Genomic DNA, 23,692 nt, shown 5'->3' on the forward strand with positions numbered 1-23,692 from the left:
ATAAAATGCTCTTTCTCTTGAAAAAACTCTCAGAATTAATTCTTATATAGACATTAAATTTCATGGACATCGAAATGAATTGGTATTAAGGTATGTTTTTAAATAATCATGGTATTTTAATATTAGTTAATTGTCACAATTTGTAAAACAATCCTTTATATATGTACATATATATAAGTATTTTATCAATTTTACTACATAAATTGCTTTTCACTCAAAATTTGTATTAGCGAAAATGCTTAATTCAGTGTGTGTGTGTGATTATGGCAAAGCCTCGAGGGCTATCTGCCTAAGAGGAGGGATGCCTTCGTGGAGGACTTTCTAAGGGAAACTGGCTCGTATACACGTTACACATGGGGAAAACCACGAAAACGCCCATGAAGCCAGCCCGTTCGCGGGATTCGAGCCTCGGACCGAACTACCAGTGTTCAGCGACTTTACCGCTCGGCCGCTGGTGGGCCAGCTTAATTCAGAATGAGTTCTTTGGGACTCTACTTTGGTTCTAAATACCTTCACTTCACGGAAATATTTGGCCTAACTTAATTTGCCAGTTTGACATCACCATAATTACTTGAGTAAAAGACGAAACACCTTCGTATTTATTTATTAATTATTGTTCATTGAACGGGAGTTGGTTTGTTCCCCTTGAAAAGTCAACTAATTTCCGATCAATAGCAATAATTACTTGCTTTTAATTTAATTTCCTTTTCACAGTTTGAAATTTTGTTATTCATGTTTTACTTCAAGTCCCCGTAAAACAAGTCCCCGTAAGTTACTTTAAAACATTTTTCGGAATTAAACTTTCTACCTATGGGTTCAATCTTTTTAGATACTTCTACTATAATTAATATTAGGAGATAATATAATCAATATTTCTTTAGTATATATATATATAAAACTACAAACCATGTTCAAACTATCGGTTGGGTGACGTTAATTGCGTTAAATTCAATATCTTCTCCTGATTTATATTACATTTCTCCTCCATTACAAAAGGATGTATTGCATTATACAAAATCCTCCCTTTTATTTCGTGTATAACAACTATAAAAGATAATCGTTATCTTGAATCTCTGGTTATTTGAAACACGTCAAGTTTCCCAGACCGAGAGAAAAAAAATAAAACAGATGTGCAAACAGCATACAAAAATTCATCTTTCAAGTGTTAGAACCACGTGATATTGGCACAAGTCTTTAGCGCCCAAAATGTTTCCTCGATCCTTTCCTTGGGACACGAAACTAGAATATTCTTATTCTTTATGGCTGGTTAAAATGACTTCCCCTTCTTTCATAGTTTATTCATCGTCTCAATCAATATTCTAAGACAAAGAAAGCCACCTGCAATCATGTATTTTAACAAATCAAAAATTTATAACTTTAAATTGATGAGAGGGTTTGTTTTTGAGATTTTCTTTTCTAGGATGCTGTCTGGAAGGCGCAATTTTGTCATTTTTACAGCTGACGGGATGCAACTCCCCACCAACAAACGGGGATGCCATAGACACGTGGTTCTGCCCAAGCACGTGCGCGTTAAGTGCGACACGTGCGCTAATGGGGATAGTTATGTAGGATATCCGGAATAGGGAGAGTGAATCGCACGCTTTTGAATGGAATAGGCGTTTAGATACAGGCGTTCACAAATTGGTGGTTGCAGTTCGTATTAGAAATGGGTTTTGAAAACTTATCTTGCGAGAGAGCATCACAGTGCTCGGCAACTTCGCTGCCTGCGTTCGCAACCTTCGATAATATCACGCACGATTATGCATTAGATGCTATCATAGAACGTACTTTTCCTTTTTATTTTGTGCATTAAATCGTCGAGTTCTGTGTGTAATAGTTCAAAATTTTCAAATTTATGGTTGTTTTTTTAAATCAAAATGAGCATCGATTTGATTTTGTAGGTAAAATCCTTAGTTTAAAACCAATGAGAAAAATATTTAAACGGCATATGTATATTACGTATCTGATATTCTGCTGATGGTCAATGTTTTCTTTTTGATGATATAGCAATAATTTTAAAGATTAGTTTTGAAAAAGTGTGCTTAACATTTTATAATTATTTAACTTTTATTTTATTTTAGTTTTACCTAAACACTTTTTTTACATGTTTATTTTTTCCTCAAAACATTTCAGTTTTTTTTTTTTTTAATTCTTTCCCCTTTTCAAATCTAAAACTTATTACAGCAGTTATCTGCATGTAAGCGGATGCGTTTTGTCATTGCGTCGGTTTTTACTCTTAGATGTGACTTCTGCAGAAAGAGAGGAAGTGCATATGGAAATTGAATAAACTGTTCAATTTCCACATTTCTAACTGCTAACGCATAAGCAAGTAATGTTGATACAGATGCCAAACTGCATGCAAAGCTACAATTTATAATACTTTATAAGATTCTATTGAAGAATAAGACTTTATAAGCTTTTGTTCTGATTTACAAGATTTTGGTAAAGAATGCAGCAAATATGAGTTAGAATATTTATATTGTCAGTTAGGTATGATGTAATTCTAATCAGTATTTCTACTATTCGTAAGTTTTCTATAACATAAAATGTTCCAAAAAATTTACAACTGTATTTTATTTTTACAATAAAATACAATAATGAATTTTAATTCAGAATATTTAGAATTATCTTGTTAGCTTTTTCTGTAAGGCATACAAAAAAATCTCATTTAAACGTCGTTACTGTAAAATTTCTTAATTTGTAAATGTCTGTTTATACGATCTAAAGGCAGATTCTCGAGATTGTGGGAAACTGTAAAGTTTTCCTTTTTTTTTATTTTTTAATTCTTCATGTACTACCTTTGGGTACGACTTTCAAAATCGAGGTAAAAACTGGTTAGGACCTGCATGCGATACGGATTGTAAACTTGCATTTTAGCTAAGATCATTTGCTCTTCTTTTTAAAAAATTGCATTTTTTTTTTTCGAGACTGCAGCAATTTGCGAAGATCGTCTATTGTTTTCAACTTTGAATTTGAAATTTTCTTTGGACTTAAGACTTTTTAGTATATAATTTATGTATAACGGCTTCCTTTAACTTTTACAAATAAGATGCATCATTGACTTTTGAAAACAATTACTTTATTGACTTTGATAAGCTAATTTAAGGATTTCACCTTTGTTACCATAACTATCTTGTCTGATAATTATGGTAACAAAGGTGTAAGTATTTGAGATAATTAGGTATTTTCACATTGTATTATGCATTTTATTGTACATTTCAAAAATGTTTTATAAACATATAGAATTTATATAACATTACTTATAGATAATATAGTAAAATCAGATAATATATTACGTTTCTGAAATAGTTAATATTTACTAACGAATAATTCAGATCTGTTATTTCAATTTCAACCAAGTATCCGAGGTTGCGAAACTTTTAAGAAAAATATTCTCATTTATTATTCGAATTTAATGCTCAGAATTACTATCTGCTTCAAAAGCTGCGTTAAATAGTACACTTTAATTGTAAAACTAATAAAAAATGGAATAAGATTCAAATTTGCGTGAAGCCGATCTTGTCAGGTTGATCCTTTAAATATATCAAAAATGAAATTAAAAAATTAAGATGTTATAAGATATGGCCTTCTTATCTAGCCTGCAGTTAGACCAGAACTCTGAAAGAAAACTGGTGAGTATTCGCTGCGTCTTATTAATGCCACACACATAGGAAAAGAGTAAAAATGACCCTTTATTACTTTAAATGAGTTTAACAAATGGCACCAACTCATGCTTACAAAAGCCAAAAGCTTTGGCTATAATGGATGAACTAAAACAAATGAAACTTAAGTAGAGCCTAACGGCTTCACAGTTTAACTAGTGCGCAAGGCAAGTCAACGTAAACAAGCCTAATGGCGAGAATAATTCAACGCCGAAAATACTGATCGCTAGAGAATCAAAGTTAGCAACGTGGCCTTCAAGCAAGCAGAACACGCTCTGATTTCACTCTCCAAAACCTTCATTTAAATACTTCCTTCTTTCTACCTAATTTGAATATCACGCGCGCTGGAAATTTACATTCTGGCAGGGAAATGAAAACGAGGCTTGACAGAAAAGCAAATTAGCATAAAATAACTGGTTAGAAACTTAAATGATACTCTATAATGTTTTAAATTAATTACTCAGGTGCGTTTTCGCTATAAATTTTACAGATTTAGGGAAGTTCCTTAGTTTATTTAACGAATAAAATACTTTTCCTAATAAGAGGCGACTCACAATATAAGATTATAGAAAAAGAAATACATAATTGATTATCCATATTTACTGAGAAACATTCTGATGATAAAAGGTGAAAATAGAAGTACGAAATATACAACACTCCCATACAGTCAAAAAAATTTACCAGCCAATGAATGAAAACACAATAAAATTCAAAAATAGTTGAAAACCTTATACGCTAAGATTTTACTGTGAATCGCAGGAAAAAGTGTGTAAAATTCAATGTGTTATAATTATATCAACTCTTTTAGTTTCATCTCATACTTTTTACCTGCATATTTATTTCCTGTTTTTTTTTTTCAGCAACTTCAAGCGACTTTTCAAGAAAGAAATTAATCACTATATATATTTTTTGTTCCTTTCCCTGATGTACTGTTTAGATATTTTTATACAAGTTGCGAAAAGATTGCTCTTATTTTAAATACCTGAATCTATGCTTTTAAGCATTTTGCGAAGTTCTCCTTATGTTGTAAATTTAAATATGAAATGCTTTAAGAGGAAAAGATGAAAATAAATGTCTAAAATATAAGCTAAAGATCTCAGATTCAAAATTATATAAATAAAGGAAATCCGTGTTTTTAGACGAACCGTATCTCGAGGGAAGAAAGAATTTTCAACCGTAAAGTGCCCGCTTTGCTTATGATATTCGTGACTAAACTAATATTGCTAGAATTGTGTAAAATTTGTTTTGTTACATAAGGCTATTTGTAATGAAATAGTACATTCAGAAAGATAGGAAATACGAAGTGGAAAATAAAAGTTTCGGCTATATTGGTTATTTTGGGACTTGGAAAAATAGGCTTCCTTTAAGAGCAATGTTTGTAAAATAAACTCTATATGGTATGAACATATAACAAAATATTAAATCACTTTAAAAATTTTAACTCCTTTTTTTTCATATTTGTGCATGATTATAGTGATGCAGAAAATATATTTTTACATTATAATGGTGTAAGAGCTTCAGTATGGCGGTTAACAAAGACAACTTTCTCACTAATGGACCTGGTTTCCAGCTGTGAGCAAGATATAGCTGTTGACATAGCAATCTCCACCTCTCTTTTCGATATACTATCAGTCTATCTTTTATTAAATCTGATTAACTATTATATTATTTATTGGCTTCTTATATTATTTATTGGCTTGCAGGTACATGAATCAAGTTACAGCTTCAAATTAGAAAAGAACAATGATATTTTCCTCCTTTGTGGAAATAATAATTTGCACTTAAAACGTATTTTTTAAAAAATATGTTTTAAAAATGTAAAAAAAAAGGAGAGAGATTTTTGTTTCTAAAATCATCTGAAATGGTATATTACACAACAATTTGGGTTTGAAATCTGTTGCTACTTTTTTGTCAGCTGAATGTAAAATTTGATTAAATTGTGAGCAGAATTATGGTAACGTGTTTAAAAGATTTAAACAGGTTATTAATAATAACCTGTTTAAATTTGATATCGATCTTTTTCAATTTGATACCGACCTGTTAAATCTAACAGGTCGGTATCAAATTGAAAAAGAAATATAGTACATTTCAGACTTTTATAAAATTATGAAGAAATAAACCAGTTATATATAGTTAAGTTATTTATAACCAATTATATAAAGTTTTCGAGCTTTTTCTAAAATGCGCAGGAAAATCTAATAACTTATAAAATCTACGGAACTTATAATGGTAAATTTATGCTTTAAAGATAGGAAAGGATAGTTGGTTGGTTGACTATTTTATAATGGTAAAGGCTACCTTAGAAGGTACCATACAAAGGCTACCTTAAAATAAATGATTTCTGGGAGACGTTTTAGGAGAAATCAGCCTAACTGTGTAGGATTCAATAAGCGTCATTCTTGGCTTATTTCTATACAAATCCTTTGCTGGATAAAATTCACAAACGACTTTTCTTCGTTGTTTCTTTAAAAGTGGTAATTGATGGGAATTATTTTAGTGCTAAATTTTTAGGGTTTTTTCTAACTGCAGCTTGTTACTGCTTTGAGATATGATTTACTTTTGCTTTCCTATGCATCTGAGTGAAGTATTTCGCACTACCTAAGTTGAATTATCTTTCTGTAAAAAAAAAAAAAGAAAAAAAAGAAAAAAAAAAATGATATAAGGTAAGTATTCTGGAAAATTCAGAAATCATGCATACTTTTCATTTTTGAGTACTCAGAACACTCAGACGTTGTAAACTGTGTAAACATTCGTTAACAAGAGTAAATGGAAACTCTCCTAAAAATATTATGCAGTCTGACAAGATTTTTTTTTAAAAATGGCCATTTTATACGCAGATGGTGGAGTAAAATAAGACTGAATAGTCGTCGATTATTTCTGAAAATAATCGTATCATTTTTTTAAAAATCAGCAATCTTTTATTGTCTCATTTTTTTTAAAAGAAAATACTTATTTTATTATCAAAACAAGTGATCTCAATATATCGTACACAAAAACATCAAACTATCAAATCGCTGCCCAGTAGATAAATTTCATATATTATGTCGCAACGATGGTGCGATCCAGCTGTTCGTAAGCGCTGTAAAGGAAAACTCAAAATGTGTGTGTGTGATTATGGCAAAGCCTCGAGGGCTATCTGCCTAAGAGGAGGGATGCCTTCGTGGAGGACTTTCTAAGGGAAACTGACTCGCATATACGTTACACATGGGGAAAACCACGAAAACGTCCATGCAGCCAGACCGTTCGCGGGATTCGAACCTCGGACCGAACTACAAGTGTTCAGCGACTTTACCGCTCGGCCGCTGGTGGGCCCGAAAACTCAAAATGAGATCGTCCATTATTTTAAATAATTATTTCCCATGGACTATCCAAAACGAAAGGGCCAACAGCGGCCCGGCGGAGCGGTACAGTTGCTGAACACTGGAAGTTCAGTCTGGACTCGAATCCTGGCGAATGGGTTCTCTGCATGTGCGTTTTTGTGGTTTTCCCCACGTGGTAACTTGTATACGAGCTAGTTTCGTTTAGAAAATTCTACGAAGGCATCACTTCTCTTAAACAGATTACCCTCGTGTGCTTTGCCATTATCGAATAAACTAAACTAACCAAAAAGAGGGTTTTCAGAAATTCTCTTCCCGGATTCGTATAAAGGAATTCTGCTGTGTTGATGTGCATAGTGTTCCTGCTGAAACAATTTTGCGACAATTTCAGAACTATCTGAGTTATGCAATAATATTTAAGCGGGACGTTAAGAGGGGTAACTGTTTACACGAAGAAAATTAATTAAGTTTATAAAAAATCGATTTAATAAATATTTAACTGCATTTTATATTTGTAAATATCTATTGTATTCAGTTATATTAGTCTAAGCAACATAGATCTCTAGCGAAGTACTAAATACCAGAAAAGTTAAAATACATTTTAATAAATAGTTAAGCATACTTTTAATTCAATCCTTTAATAATTTCAGAATGAATGTAAATGATGTTTTAAAAATTTCGTATAGTATTTATTCATCATATTTTAAAGCACCAAATTTTCCACTTTTCATTCAGATCTATAGAAATTTTTTAGCAGCTGTTTTTCTTTTATTTTATTCAGAAGAGCAGTGTTGTAAAAATTTTATGAAAATAGTACCAACAGTTTGCTCGTAATCTTGAATTAAATTTGTATAAATGAACAATACCAGCCTTTCAACTAAAACAAGAATAAGTATTATCCAGAGACAAATGAATTTTTAATGAAATCATTGCTAAAATATTAAAAAGGAAATGTCAATAATTAAGAGGTTATCATCGAAATCTCATAAATGAGATAGTGAGTCTTCTTTCATTTTCGTTCGAAGAGACTTGAGAAATTTTATTCGAAGATGTGCTTTATTGACAGTTTATTCTTACTTCAATGGTAAGTGATTACAACTAATTCACGGAAATATTTCAATACGACAAATGGGTATGAAGAAATTCTTGCGTAAGGTAGATACTGTTATGTTTCCTACAAGTTTATAAGTAATAAAAGTTCTTAACTATAATGGAAATGGTTATATTTATAATTAGAAACAAAATCTGCTGTACTGTTGCTATAGCAGAAAGAAAAATTGATAATTTGTGTGCAATGAAGCATTTTATACTGCACATGTAGATCAAACTATTTCTAAAATCTGAAATATTGCATCTATATTAAAAGGATTTCTTACTCTCATGATTTTCGCAAATTTTACAACGTAGGAGCAGATTTGTAGGAACATTCAAACTACATTCTCTTTTCTGAATTTTTCCTACACTTCTCCCAAAATTTTACAACCAAGGAAATAAAGGCTCAAATGTAACAAGGTCATTTTTAATGATACATGTAAATCTCTAATTAAATAACAGAGAAGTTCTGTATATAGCTTCAACAAATACTTAAGATATCTTGTAAGTAATGAAAATGTTCAATTGAACATTTAGCGTTTAAGGTGGTGGATATCATTTTGAGCTCTTAGAAAGTCCTCCACGAAGGCATCCCTCCCTTTAGGCAGATAGCCCTCGTGTGCTTTGCCATGATTGAATAATTCTAATCCTAATCATTTAGAGCTTTGGTTCATTTACAAACTTTGACATAGCCTTTAAAAGTATGGCTTATGTTATATGGAATTTCATAAAATTACAATCATTCTCTGATATTATTAACCAGAACTATAGTTAATTAATTATAGTTAGGCATAAATAGTTTGGGGTGGAGATTATATAGCAAAGCGTAGCTGTTTTTAAAGCTGTTCTATATTTCATTTTGATTTAAAATATCTTAATTTTCAAAAAAAGTATGACCTGAATTTTAGTTCATTGTATATAAAGGATTTTCATCTTCTATTTCGTCACATTCAAAAAAACTGAATGACTCTTGAGGTTTATTTTTGCCATTTTAGAACCAGCCATTCCGAGTTTCATGTATACTTTATTACTATTATCATTATTATTTTCCTTTCCCCTTTATTTTAAAGCTACCAACCTGTCAAAATTAGTGCTTTCTTTTCTTGGTAAGAGTAGGTGCATATTAATCGTCCATAGTTATGAAGCTAATTCAAGAAAACAGAACAAAATTAAGATAAAACTTGAAAAAGACACTAAAATATTTTCTTCGATTAATGTTAAGTTGTTTCATTAGGCTCGAGTTTTAGAAGAAGTTATTACTGCTTTTCAAAATTAGTAATTTTTAGCTTCTAATTAAGTGCTAATTAAAGAAAATTGTATTTTAGATGTAGAAAAAAGAAACTATTGACTATAGTCATCCAAAATGCTCTTCTTTAGATAAGGAAATCTAAATGCATCTTATTGTATTTGATAATTGTTTCTAGATTCTTTCAGAAGCTAGTTCAGTAATTTATTGCGCTTATGATAATATAATTGAACAATATCTAGGTGAAAGAAGAAATAACAAAGAGGTCAATGAGTTTCATCTTGAGAGTTCAATTCAATTATTCATCTCAAAAGCAATAGATTTTTTATTTAGATTTTGCATTAAAATCAATGAAACGATTATATTTAAGTCAACAAATGATATTTCATTTAGGAAAAGCTTATTTTCCTGACATTCATTTAATTGACTGTTATTATTTAAAAAAACATTCAGTAGTTCACATTCCGTTATTTCAAGAGTTCATCATTGTACTTTGCCCATCGGTTTTAAAAATCTTGCCACAAAATAATAGAAAAATACGATCGATACCCCTAAAGCGCTTGGTACTACTCGTAACCGGGAAAAATTTTGCACGTCATCGGAGCCCACGCAAGTGATGTAGTAAAGTGTTTCCTATAAAATGGCACTGATATTAGCATAACCTCTTCTAAGGTTGTGGCCTGTGGTCACAGTTCTAACCACTAATGCGTTTCGATTTATTATGAGTAATGCAGATGAATGTATATATTATTGCACTGCACTTTTATTTTTACTCATTTTTAGGTTATAGCTTCCTGATTTCAGGAAATATATATATATATATATATATATATATATATATATATAACTAGTAAATAATTCAGTAAGTGTTCTGCTATATTGAGTAATGCAATGATCCAAATGCTTGATTTTTATTTTGAAGAGAGATGTTATACGTTTAGTACCTGTTGCGTGGTAAGCGTTCAAATTCTTTTGTACGTTTTATTTATTGAGCAAATCCTTTTTAATACTAAATTGCTCAAAAATAATCAAATAAAATTTATAACCTACCAATTTTTCGCCAATTATTATAAGTTATTATTATTATTCAATTATACATACCAAAGAAGTTTGGTTTGAAAGTTAAACTTATGGGGGTAATAAAATTTATAACCTACCAATTTTTCGCCAATTATTATAATTTATTATTATTATTCAATTACACATACCAAAGAAGTTTGGTTTGAAAGTCAAACTTATGGGATTAATTTTAACTGGAATAAAAAGGGAAAGACTGAATATTAACTAATTGAAATAAAAAATAGTTAATAAATAATTAGAACTGAGTTTTGCAGTGGCAATATCACGAAATCATTCTGCAAGGACTTAACACTTTCCTTCGTCAGCTTCGCCTCACCAGTAGCGAAGTGGTTAAGACGGTTAATACTGCTAATCCGGCCTACTTTGGTTTCGAACCCAGGCCAACGGGCTGGATGTATGATTGGTTTTCTCCATTTGTAGCGTGAGTGCGAGCTAGTTTTTCTCGTAAAGTCCTCTACGAAGGCATGTTTTCTTCTTAGGCAGATAGCTATCGTGGCTCTGCCATATTCAAGTAACCTAACTTCCATGCTCACATCAAATGGCGAAGAAAAGTGCTTCCTGTGAAATAGCACTGGTGTTAGCATAACCACCTTAAAGGTTGTGCTCTGTGATTATAATTCTAGGCATTAATGCATGTTAATTTACCTATGGGTATTGCAGATAACTGTTTTAATTACTGCATTTTGTTTTAATTTAAAGCTACAGTTTCTAGCTTCCTTATTTCAAAATCATGGTTCTGTCCGGGCTTGAATTTCTGAAAACGGGCTATCTGCATGGACGTTTTTGCGGCTTTCCCTATTAGTACGAGGCGATTTCCCTTAGAAAAGACCTCCATGAAGACCTCCCTTCTCTTAGCCAGACAGCCCCGAGGCCTTTGCTATAATCAAATAAACCAAACCGAATCTTATTTGAAGAATTATTAACTAATGAGTAATTTAGCAAGAATTATTCTAATGTTGAGGGATAGAGAAGTCCATTAAAATATTTATATATATATAGTATTGCTGCGTGATAAAAATTGAAATATAGTATTGTTGGGTGATAAAAGCTGAAATTCATTTGTTCCTCGTTCTTGTACACATAGTGTTGTTGCGTGATAAAAATTGAAATTCATTTATTCCTCGTTTACTGAACACGTAAATTTTAATTCTAAATTATTCGAAAAATTACTCAGTAAAATTTATACTATGCATTTACTTTTCCCAAAATTATTTCTCCCAGCTTTATGCATAACAAAGAGATTTTCATTAAAAGCCAAAATTCTGTAGCCAGTTTTAATTGAAAATGCAAGTTTGAATATGAATTGATTGAGATAAAAAAATGAGTAATTAAAATTGAATTTTGCAACGACCATGTCATGAAGCCAGTTGCATAACGAATTATCACGTTCCCACGTGCATGCCTTGGTGATCTAAGAGAGTTGCCAGCATGGAGAACAGGCCAGCGAGTCCAACAACAACAACAAAAAAAAAAAAAAAAAAAAACTCGTGGTTCGAAATTCCAAGAGAGCCTATTTCCTTTTACACCGGAAACCAAATAATCCCTACAGGCCGTGCCGAAAACCAGATAGTCATTAGACAAGCATCAGATAGATTTAAAATAAAATGCCACATTTTAAAGTGTGAGAAAATATACCTAAAGAAAATTTTTAAATTCTAATATTCTTCGTTAATGATACGTATTGTTTTAAACATTAGCATTTGTGGTATATATAAAGTGAAAAATTATTTCTGAGTAACCAGGACACGGTTGAAGAATATTTTAGAGTAAATAATTTGAATGGCAAAATATGTAGAGACATTAGGTCAATTGAAAAGCCGGAGAGATGAAAAATGAGCAATCGCCTTCGCCGGGAATCGAACCACGGACCTCTGGAATATCGGCCCAGCGTGCAGAATCACTACACCACGAAGTCACGCTAAGAAGGCGGGATAAATACCTCATAAAAGCTTTCTAAGTAGCACGTTACCGTTTACTTTTCAATAAGTTTAATTGCCTTTCTCTTATATGTGTGTTTGTATGTACAAACACATATAGACATAAGTATAAATATAAAAGTCCTGTTTATAAAGCAAGATGCTTAACAAATGTTGTCCTCTAGATTCTTCTTCAGAGAATTATCTTACATCCTGTTAAGCTGCATTAGTGATGGCAAAAGCTTATGAAAAATTATTCCATATATTAACTGCAATCTTACAATATTTCAAAAATTTGTATACTTTCCTAAAACAACGAGCACTTTAAAAACACAAATGAATAAGAACGGAATAAGAATTCTAACAGCCTAAATACTAATAATTAAAAGATAAAACGCAAGTACCAAAATGGTAAGTTAGAATAAATATGTAAAAAACTTACTAGATAATAATATAGATCTTAGAACAAAATGTATTTATTTTTGTTCGTTTTCAAAGGGATGGCTAAAAACCAGAAAACCTAATTCCGCTCCAATAAAGTGAATCTAAAAACATGTTTCTGAAATTTATGAGTTGTCTAAATAAACAATAAAAGTCCCAGGCAACCCAAAATTCCACCCCCAATACACATACTTACATATATATATATGCATGTATACTACTTTAGATCCCACTTTAGATAGGACTATCCAGATGATACACTAATGGCACACCCTGGCACTACATCCGGAACAGTTTGTCATTTTGTTTTTTAAAGTGCAGAGTATAGTGTAAAAATTAAAATTAGTGCAACCTAGGGTAAAAGGGCTGTTTGGGAATTAAATTATTTTTTTCTGTTATATTCACTGCTGACAATCTAAATACTATTTTGCGTCTAGATCTAAATACTTTTAATGCTGTCTGGATGTTTTCCCCAAAATTACAGCATGTGGCCGAATGAATTTAGGTGTTTTATTTTTCATCCAGATATTTTTTACAGAATTAATAATAGCATGTAGCCTATGAGATCCAGATGTTTGTATTTAATTTTTTACGCATTTTGTTTCAATTAGATTTAGCAGCACTGGCCACGTCATTGTTGCACATGGTTATATCTCAGTTAAGTTCAGATTACGAGTCAGCATTTGCGATTATTTTGTATTGTGGGTTAAATTAATTTAACCTCCAAAAATTGTGTGTTTACTACTGAATTATAAAAGGATTATCCGTTTGTGAAAAAGTTTGTGATCGTACTAACAAAGTGAAATATCAACTATGCTTTTCAGAATTAGCAGTAGCTCATGATGGGCGTTCGAACATTGCAAATCATTTGAAATGGGCGCAACATAAGGGAAGCCTAATAGGTAGCGACAGGAACTTCCTCAAATACAATATTATCACATTTCAAAGATACCGATTTAAAAGACAAAGAATTAATAATAGCAACTAAAGAAGCATTTCATGTTGCCATACACAACCTCATCTTGAAGTCAGTCAATTATTCATCTAAACTGATCAGTATTAATGTCATTCAGCCATTGTTGTTTCAGCAATTTTCCTAAGATTTAAATAACACAAATTTCGTGAAGGTAGGAATTAAATTAAACTGTGCAGATTGTTGTGCGGTGTTTTGTGTCAGATTGCGGCGTGAAAGTTAAACTTTTAAGACTTTCAATCAGTTCTCGATGAAACTGCATAAACACTGATAAACCATTTAATGAGAGTTATATAAAAACTCAAAATACAGAAAAAAGTGGATTTTTGTGGTGATAATTTCAATATTAATTTTGGGGGTGATAAATGTAGAGGAGGAAACAATATTTACGTACAATAGATTGAGGAATGAACGCGGAAGAAGTATTATTGACGTTGATCACAGTTCTTGAATCGTACACAGCTGCCTCTGAGCGACGCAGGATTTTAGATCTGTCATGAAGACCGGTATTCAAACAGCATTTATTAATTGAATTTGTATAAATTTTCACAATTTTGAATTTGTTTAAGTACTTATTTTAATTTCTATTTTCATAAACTTACATTCATTAAAATGATATTTACGTTATTAAAGAAAGTAAGAAAGTTAACCGCTTCCCTTACACATTTTTTTGAAAAAAATTGCAAAAAAATCATCACATTTTGTTATTTTATTATTAAATACTAGAAAACGAAACAAAACGAAATATATAGGTTTTAAGTTGAATTTTTAATTTTTTTATACAGGTGTAAAAGCATTTAGTTTTTATATTAGTTTACTATCCCGAGTTATCTCGAGCAAATAAAAAAAAAATAAATATTAGTCGTTGTATGAGAGTTTTTGAAACAAGGGACAACACAAAGTGATATCTAACATTCTATACACTGGTATCTGGTATCTTTTCTTACTAGCTTACCTCTGGAATCTCTTTTGCGGGAGCACAGAGGACACTGTCTCATTGGATTTGATTTTTTTTCAGTAGCAGGAATAACATCGGGAAAATGCCTTGAGGTTATAATCACTATCTGAAAAATCATCGCTTTCGCTATCTTGCATCATCGCAATTATTTTACTTTTTTCAACGCAACTATCATTCTTTATACATTTACTAATCCACAAGCCGACGTATACTAGACAATAGGGGAAAACACGTGACCAGTCCCGCCAAAAGAACCGCGAAACCATCAAAACTTGGCGAATTGCCAATAAAAGCTGAATATTTCCTTTCATTTCCTCCAAGCCGAGTGAAACCGTGATAAAACAAATCGTACTGACAAATTCTGCTTTGCCCGAGTTTTCTCGGGATAATAATTAACTGCAATATATACGAACCCGGGATAATCAGGCAAGCGGTTAAATATCTTAAATCATAAGCTATTGTATACCAAGTAACAAAACTTCTCATGACCGGATAAAGCCGATCATTCCGCTCAGAGGGTTAAACTGCAGTTGATGTTCTACCCGTTGAAATAGAAGCTTAAGTAGTCAAAATTTATACATCTTTCTTTATTTATAAGATTCGAGTCACTGAACTGAATTCCGCGAATTTTAGATATAGAGTACAAAAGAGCATAAAAAGTTTCTTCCGCAGGGCAATACTCGTTATGTTTCGCTACTTCCAACTAATTGAGAGAATACTTGAAATCTACGCAGGGTTGAAATCTACGCAGGGTTGAAATCTACGCAGGGTTGAAATCTTGTTTTATTTCATAAGAACACTAACCAGTAATGACCAAAAAAATAGATTTTTTTGATAATGATTGTGGTGAAATGTACTTGCGATCTCTACGAAGGCAGCTCAAATTATTTAACAAAGCTGTTATGATTGTGGAAAGTACAAAAGCGAGTGCAACTGATATTGTTAGCGAAACAGGAAAACTAAAAACAAACTTTCTGAAAGGAGTAATTGCACCTCAAGAAGCCAAAATAAAATTTTTAGAACCCTAAAAAATAATGAAACTCTTAATATCAATATAATCTTAGACGAATTTCTTTCATTTTATGATAGATGTCTGTCTTACGTTGAGCTATAGGAAAATAGTTTCGGTGAAGCAGAATCTTTCATTTGGATAAATAACGCTGACTTAATATGTCTGAAATCGAAGCTTTATAGGGAAAAAGTTAATGAAAGTGTCGCATATAATGAATAAAATAAATATGGATTAATGTTTGGATGAAATAGTGATTGTAAAAGCTTTTTGGTAAACTAATTATGAAATAAAAGTTGTCAAGAAAAATGGATTCAGCATTTCAGTCATTTCAAATAAAAAAAAATGCCCAATCTTGTTAAAACAATAGAATGCATTTTCAGCGTGCCAGGCACATCAGCACTCGTCGAAAATGTTTTCTCAGTTATGAATATCATATGGTCTGAAGAAACAGATACAATGGTTGAATCGACCGTAAAAGCTTTACTGTGATTCAAAATCAATAGTGAACTAAGTAAATTTTTCATTGCCATTTAAAATCGCAAGCACCTTTCAAGAAAAATTCCCATTAGCGATAAATCTAACAACGTCTTAATAATATTGTGTATGCTTGATATAGTTATTAAATTTTTAATTCATTATTTTTTTATTAATATCTTCTTTATTTAGCTTTTTCAATGATAATTACTGATGCTATAGCGTATTCAAGCCAGACGTCATTCGTGAAGCAAAAACATGGTAAACGGAAATATAATGGAGGGAAAAGAATTAAGCAAAAGAGACTCGATTTTTTTTCGATTTCTTGTGAAATGATTAAGTGTCAAATTGGAAGGCAGGAAATAACTTTGAAGCTTCATGATTTAAGGTGATAGACTATAGTAGATCTTATTTTCGGTTGAGAGTGTTTTCTCAAAATTGTCCCAGTTTGAGCAAAAATATTAAAGAAAGAGGGAGAGATAGATAGATACACTGACAGACGGATAGTCACAATTCTCAAACGTTGTAATCATTGTGAATTAGTGGAACATTTCAAGCAGAAAATTTAATAATCTCATTTGCCGATAATGCATTTGATCTGTAAATTTAATAGGCATGAATGAAATCTGAATTTTGATGCTTGGTTATCAACACATGGACTGTTTAAACCATAAAATGATAGTATTAGTCAACGTGCATATTTTAGTCTCAGAAATTTGTTTAACAATTTGAATAAGGTTGTCCAATCAAACTTAATAAATTTTAACATTTAATAAAGAACTTATATTGTATCACATTCCAGAAATATTTTTGAACGTATAATGCTTCTGGAGTAAATCCACAAGAACACTTCCAGAAAGTGAAATTCTTTTAGAAAGACTTTGGTGAAATAGTTCACGATTACTTGCATAGTTATACTCATACATGAATTTAAATTTCCATGTAGCCGTTCATATTTAAATGTACTAATTTTACATCATGCCCACTATTTTTCCCTGTGGAAAGCAGGCATAGAAATGCAGTATTTTCTCTCTCAGCGCAGGTATAGGTAGAAGTGGGCGAGACACTAGAAATCACCATTTCTCATACAGGTATAGTCCTGCCATATTAACTGTGCAGTTCCGTCCCATTTTGAGAGAAAAACACCCAGAGGGCTGACCGAGGTCCTCTTTCCCTATCATCAACCTCTCGAAAGGACCTTCAGTTTATCGCGTATTTTGATGTCTTCCTGCCACATAGGTATTGTACAAACATTCATCTCTTTTCCAGAATTCGAAGCCGCGCCCTTGGTCGGGAAGTCAGGGTCACTAATCACTATACCATTTGGGCGGCTCTGTCTCAATGTAGTAAACTAATATGAGCAGATTTTTTAAAAATCTGCAACAAATTCATATTTTGAGAACAACATAACATACTTCCTCATTTCTTGGGCGGTTTGCTTGTTCTTAATATTAAGACGCAAAAAGTGCTGTAGTTTTCTAAACAAAAGGCTTTTCGCAAAATTCTAACTAGTATTCTACGATTCGAATAATTTGTTATGACCATAGATTTACTAATTTCTATTCTGTGCTGTAATTAACAAATTATGAATATGAAATTTAAGATATTATGATTAAATCTTAGTTTCTTTTCAGGGAAATCTCTTCCCCACTTTCGACGATGGCCTCGTCGGTCGACCCGATGGCTTGACAATGGACATCGGGAAGCACGGCCCCACGGGTGGTCCAAGCCTGCACATCAAACACGACATGATGTACGCTCATCATCCGGGTATGGGACCCGGACACGCGGCAGCTAACACACGACCTCACCACAGCCAGATGGTACATTCCGGTATGGACGCGATGGACTTGCTAGACCCTATTTGTCCTTCTTCTCTCCCTCCGTTATCCATGCCGACAGAGAGCAGTGCCGTCAGTTCCCATCCTCAACTTCACGGACCCATTTACTCTCATGGTATGAACACTATGATGGCGACGCACCACCATCCCCTTGCCCCTCATCCTTCCATGGGCATGCACGATGCGGACACCGATCCTCGAGAACTCGAGGCTTTTGCCGAAAGATTCAAACAGCGACGCATCAAATTGGGTGTCACACAAGCGGACGTCGGTAAAGCTCTGGCCAACCTTAAGTTACCGGGGGTTGGTTCACTTTCTCAGAGCACCATCTGTAGGTTTGAATCTCTTACTTTGTCCCATAACAACATGGTCGCCCTGAAACCCATCCTCCAAGCTTGGTTAGAAGCGGCCGAAGCTCAGGCTAAAAACAAAAGAAGAGAGCCAGATGGTCCAAGTGTTTTGCCTAGTGGGGAAAAGAAAAGAAAGAGAACGTCCATAGCAGCTCCAGAAAAGCGATCCCTCGAAGCTTATTTCGCTGTGCAGCCACGACCATCAGGAGAGAAGATAGCAGCGATAGCAGAGAAATTAGACCTCAAGAAAAATGTAGTTAGAGTTTGGTTCTGTAATCAAAGGCAGAAACAGAAACGAATGAAGTACTCTGCTCAGCAGCATTAGCATCAATGTAAACATACAAAACGCAAGGACAATTTACAGACCTATAAAATACTTGAATTATTGCGTTGCTTCGCCTAGACCTGTGGATCTTAACTCATATATGGAGAGGGGGGAAGTTAAGTTTCACTTTTCGTGTTCTTCGCGAACTTCCACGTGGTTTTCACATGTTTTCATATATAATAATCGATTGTCACAGTTCATGTCCAAGGTAGATACATCGTTGTAAATTTAATATAAGCTTAGTACAACTTTAAAAACTTTATAGTTTTTTTAGGGCATGTCTTTTTTAAAACTTATTTTCTTTCAGCCATCCATAACATGCTAAGCTTATACATGTAATATATTAAATGAACAGAAAAACACGAAAATGATATGACTTATAACGTGAGACGTGCCCATTAAAATGCAACAAAACCAAAAGCTTGAATAAAAGCTATGTATTACTATAACAAAAAATGACTACATTTTTGTAGATTACGAGTAGCTGATATCATCTTTGTAATATAGCTACACCATTTTCTTGCTCATGAACATTAAAAAAGTCGAAGGACTGAAGATGCGATTTTCCATTTTATACAAAGTTATCGTTATAAAACATGAAAATTACTTGCATACCTAACCAAAATGTATCTCCCCAATGAAAGGGAGACTGTTCTCTTGCGTTTCTCTTCCTTTTCTCTAGCATGTTAATAATAGGTGCTTGATTTATAAAATTTTGTTTCTTTTTGAATTATTAAATAGTATGTGAATGCAGACCACATACTGAGAATTTTTGCCAGTGCTCTTACTATTAATATCATAGTATTATCTTAGCTTCAGAATTCATGAACTCGATAAATAAATATGCTAATCAAGTTTAATAAATCCGTATCTTTCTAATGCTAAATTAAAGACCTTAAAATTGGACAGATACATAAAAAATACGAAAATCATTTTTAAGATTCACATAGAAGTAAAAAAAGTATCTTAATACAATGAGCATTAAAACATACAAACTGCCGCCACATGTAGTTATTATGTTCAGGTACCGTTTAATTAGATGTATAAGGATGTATTGCCAGGAAACATATTAGTGCTACTTAACTGGAGTCACACATGAGACATTGCGCACAAAAGTTGCCTTGTAATTTCAATCATATTGCCCCAAAGTAGGGTCTTTATCTTCGGTATATACCTGCAAGCATTTCTACCGCCGGAAGAAATTTCTTGTCTAAAAAAATCTGCAGAGCAGATTACCGTCCTATACCTGCATTCTTAAAATGTACGCATTCTATCTTGTAGAACTTCGCATCACGCATCACACGTGACTTACTTAAGATTACAACAACTTTAAACTCTAAATGGCTGATATTTGGCTAATCGTCATCCATAAAAAACTAATACTTACGCAATAAATTTGTCTAAATAAAAGACGGCAAAATTATCTCACAAGTCCTAAGTATTATTTATGTTAGTCAATTAATTAGGATTTCCATTAATAAATCAACAGTCTACCTGTACGAGATTTAAACTGAAGAAAACGTATTTCATAAGCGTACACTGTCTCTTTTTAAATCTAAAAGAATCACCAGTTTCGTAAAGGGTTTTTGAAATAAAATTTGACAAGTATGTACTCGCGTTACTTTTGAATTACGAAATGAAACGGATTCACTTAGACATTCACACCTTTTTATACTGTGGTTTGCATTCATGTATTATTTTTCCAATTGTCATAACTGAAGTATAAATGATCTTGAGGTAGTAGCTCCTTACATTTTATTATTTAATTAATTAATTTGAATATATTTGAAAAGAATAGGAAAAATGAATGAAAACACTGTAAATATCGCGGAATATTATATCTCTCATGTATGTGCGAATTGATTTTTCTCATTAAATTTTTGATGTATATAATAATAAGAATGTATATATCCGGGTCCAATACAATAATAAGATAAATACTAATTCAGTACTGTGTATTTTGATGTTACTTTACGCAGCGACTTTACTTTTTTCCATTTAACTTAGTTTTGAATGATTCTCGCACACAACTATATCTTAATATTAAGGACTATTTCTTTCTTTCTTACGAACATGCACACATAAACTCTACACATATATTTATTTGCTTCCCATGCAAGGTATAAGAATAATTACATTTCTCCAAATATAAAAGAAACCAATACAAATATGAACCTATTTTACATGTTAAAAAGACTACACCTTACGCAGTGGATTACAGAAAATGTCATAGTTCTGACCATGACGAACCGCATGAATATTTAATTAATGGAAGCCTAATACCATATAAACCAATTTTAACTAACATAATTACATAAAATATATCTTATCTGAAATAAATAACCCTAAAAAGCGCAATGGAAGCTTTCAGTTTGAAAAGGCAGAGCTATTTTGCTCTATTCTTGTATTTTCTACGAAAAATGAAATTATTGTACACATTGGAACATATGATTAAGGAATGTAGAATTATATGCAATGTAGTATATGAAATGCAAAAACCAGGTCATTATTGATATGTATGATCAAATGTATTTTAGTGAAATAAACACGAAACATTGACTTCTAACACGCAAATTAAAAAAAAAAAAAAAATTGTGAAATAAAACTGCAAAACATTTTATCAGGAAAATGAATTAAATGATTGCTATCTTATGAAATTTTAGTCAAACAGAAACAAATTAGAAACACTCTGATTTATGATTACACCTTTTTTAACTGAAATTACAAGAGTTAAAAAGTTACCAGCTCAATAATTTCTAAACTATAGTATGAACCTTGATAACTATTGAATTACACTTTTCGACGAGAAGTGATGGGAGATGACTCTGTAAGTAAAACATACCTGTAGTCAATATAAATTTATCCTACAAAATAATTTTCTGTTTTATTTTGCATGTTAATGGAATAATACTGTTAAGGAAATCCTATGTGATCAAGCACTTCGAAATAATAATAATTCCAGCCATCTCAAGAAAAAGTTTAGTAGATTAATGGATATATATCAGACATCAGTTTCCACACGTCATTAATTTTTCGTACTTGACAAGAGGTATCTCTTCTACAATAATTCAAACTTTTGTATAATTTTAGATAACAGTAATGCGATTTCTATTGTGATTATTTTAGTCTTTATCAGTGAACATTATTGGATAAGAAAGACGATAAATGTTCACTTACTGAACATAAAATTAAGAATTAAAATATGTTATAATATATCATAAAAAATGAAACAACAGCTAAAATGTTACACACGTCACGCTTGCTTTGTAAAAGTCGCGTACAAAAGAAGGGAAGAAATATTTTTTTTTGGAGGGGAGGGGGTTCGGATTGACTTTGAACCCAGGCTGATATTTTCATCATTAGTTCTATGTTCGTCATTTAAAAAAATAAAAGATTAGTGAAATGTAATTTTTGCTAAAAACTATAGTTAATTTTGAGAGCGATTTCTCTCAGAACATATATATAAACAACTCAAAAAGGAATAAATAAAAAATAATATTTTTAGAGACATTTTTATTTTTATAGTTGACAATGGCTACTGTAATAAACTTTTTAGCTCTATTTAATAAAATATTTCGGCAAATATTTCTCATTTTACCTAAAGCCATAAAAGCGTTATTAAATTACCCTTTGGTCTCTTGTAATTAATAATATTTTCTTGTTTTAATCTATGTAATGAAAAAAGCGAAACAATCTTGCTTTGTTTTTCCTAGTCAGTAATAAAAGATAAGCAAATAAATATAAATTGCAAGGTTATTATTATGCTGAAATTATACGTTAATACATATTTATTATAAATATTATTTAAAAAAGATTAACGTATTCAAAATTGATATGTAATAAAAATCTGTCATCTAATAAATGACGTATAACGTGAGACCTTAAATTAAGGTCAAATAGAAGCCTGTTTAAAATTAAGAATTTAACTGTTTCGATATGCAAGGACATTGTATTTGACGTTTCAGATAATTACATTGATCAAATATCTTTAAAAAATATTCCAACGCTGTTATTTGTGTAGGTTCTTGTATTTGAATCCCAAACTTCAATATTTTTCTTCTATCTTCTTACATCGAAATTATAATTTAATTAGCAGTTCTTCAGTCGCTAATGAGAATTTATGCTACTCGAAGGATTTGTGTTCGTAAGAAATACAATTTTTCACGATGGCGTTCTGATTAATACTTTTTTTTGATAGGCGTTTGCTCTGAAAACGCAATTAAAAAAAAGGAGCGAAAATTCTCTGAAGCAGCAGAAGCGAGCTCATCTTTCTTCGTCTCTTTTTCCGCTTCTGCCTGGAGCAAGTTTTGGGAGCTAATTAGGCAGAATTCCCAGGTAATCTCGTCCTTACTCGATTACAAATCCAATAACGAGACACTTCCTAAATCAGTTGTTCCTTACCAGCATAACGATCTCCCTCGAACACGCTACAGCGTTACTCCACCCACCCCCGCCATGCTTCTTCCCCCCCCCCTCGCAGACGCACACACCAACGACGCTGCATTAACGAATGATATCTCTACATTATGTATTTAGTACAAGCCTTCTTCGTTAATTATGAATGTGAAGCTTGAATTATAAATGCGCCTTTTCACGGTGTTTCCAGTTTAAAGGTTTCTGCCTTTTGCTTGGTTTGTATCTCCGCCGCCCTTCCCCTTCGCCCCGAGTGGAGGAGGCGAGCCTAATTACGACCAGCATGTTTGTGCGCTGGATGAGAAGAAGGGGGGCTGCAACCTCAGTCTCAGCACTAATCACTAGACTAGCCTGCTTTCGAAAGTCTCTTTACCGTTTCGAATTCTGATGCAGCGTATTGTAGGCGAAATCCCCTGAAGTAAGGAGAGGGAGTTAGTTGCCTTTTCGTTCCCGTGTAAATACTGTGCTAGGTCCTGCACGACTTCGCAACACACTCTTCGAGGACAATTGCGGTTACTACAAGCGCTTTCAACAAAGCAACAGAAAGGCTGATAAAAGAAAAAGTACATAACGTGACTGGGGATTGGATTTC

At 32.3% G+C, this 23,692-nt stretch overlaps 1 protein-coding gene across 1 annotated transcript in view; it reads left to right on the plus strand.

Annotated features, from left to right (window-relative positions):
• The window catches only part of acj6 (abnormal chemosensory protein 6), a 126,424-nt gene extending 104,975 nt beyond the window's left edge, over window positions 1-21,449 (plus strand). Inside the window, exon 2 of the mRNA XM_085807395.1 lies at window positions 17,806-21,449. Within this exon, the coding sequence (XP_085663521.1) occupies window positions 17,806-18,687 (882 nt within the window). The 3' untranslated portion in view covers window positions 18,688-21,449. The remainder of the gene's footprint in view (window positions 1-17,805) is intronic.
• The last annotated feature ends 2,243 nt before the right edge of the window (window positions 21,450-23,692 follow it).

Source organism: Stegodyphus dumicola, chromosome X1, assembly GCF_044657685.1.
Source record: "Stegodyphus dumicola isolate Sdum_Otavi_A_Nest chromosome X1, ASM4465768v1".
NCBI lineage: Eukaryota > Metazoa > Arthropoda > Arachnida > Araneae > Eresidae > Stegodyphus > Stegodyphus dumicola.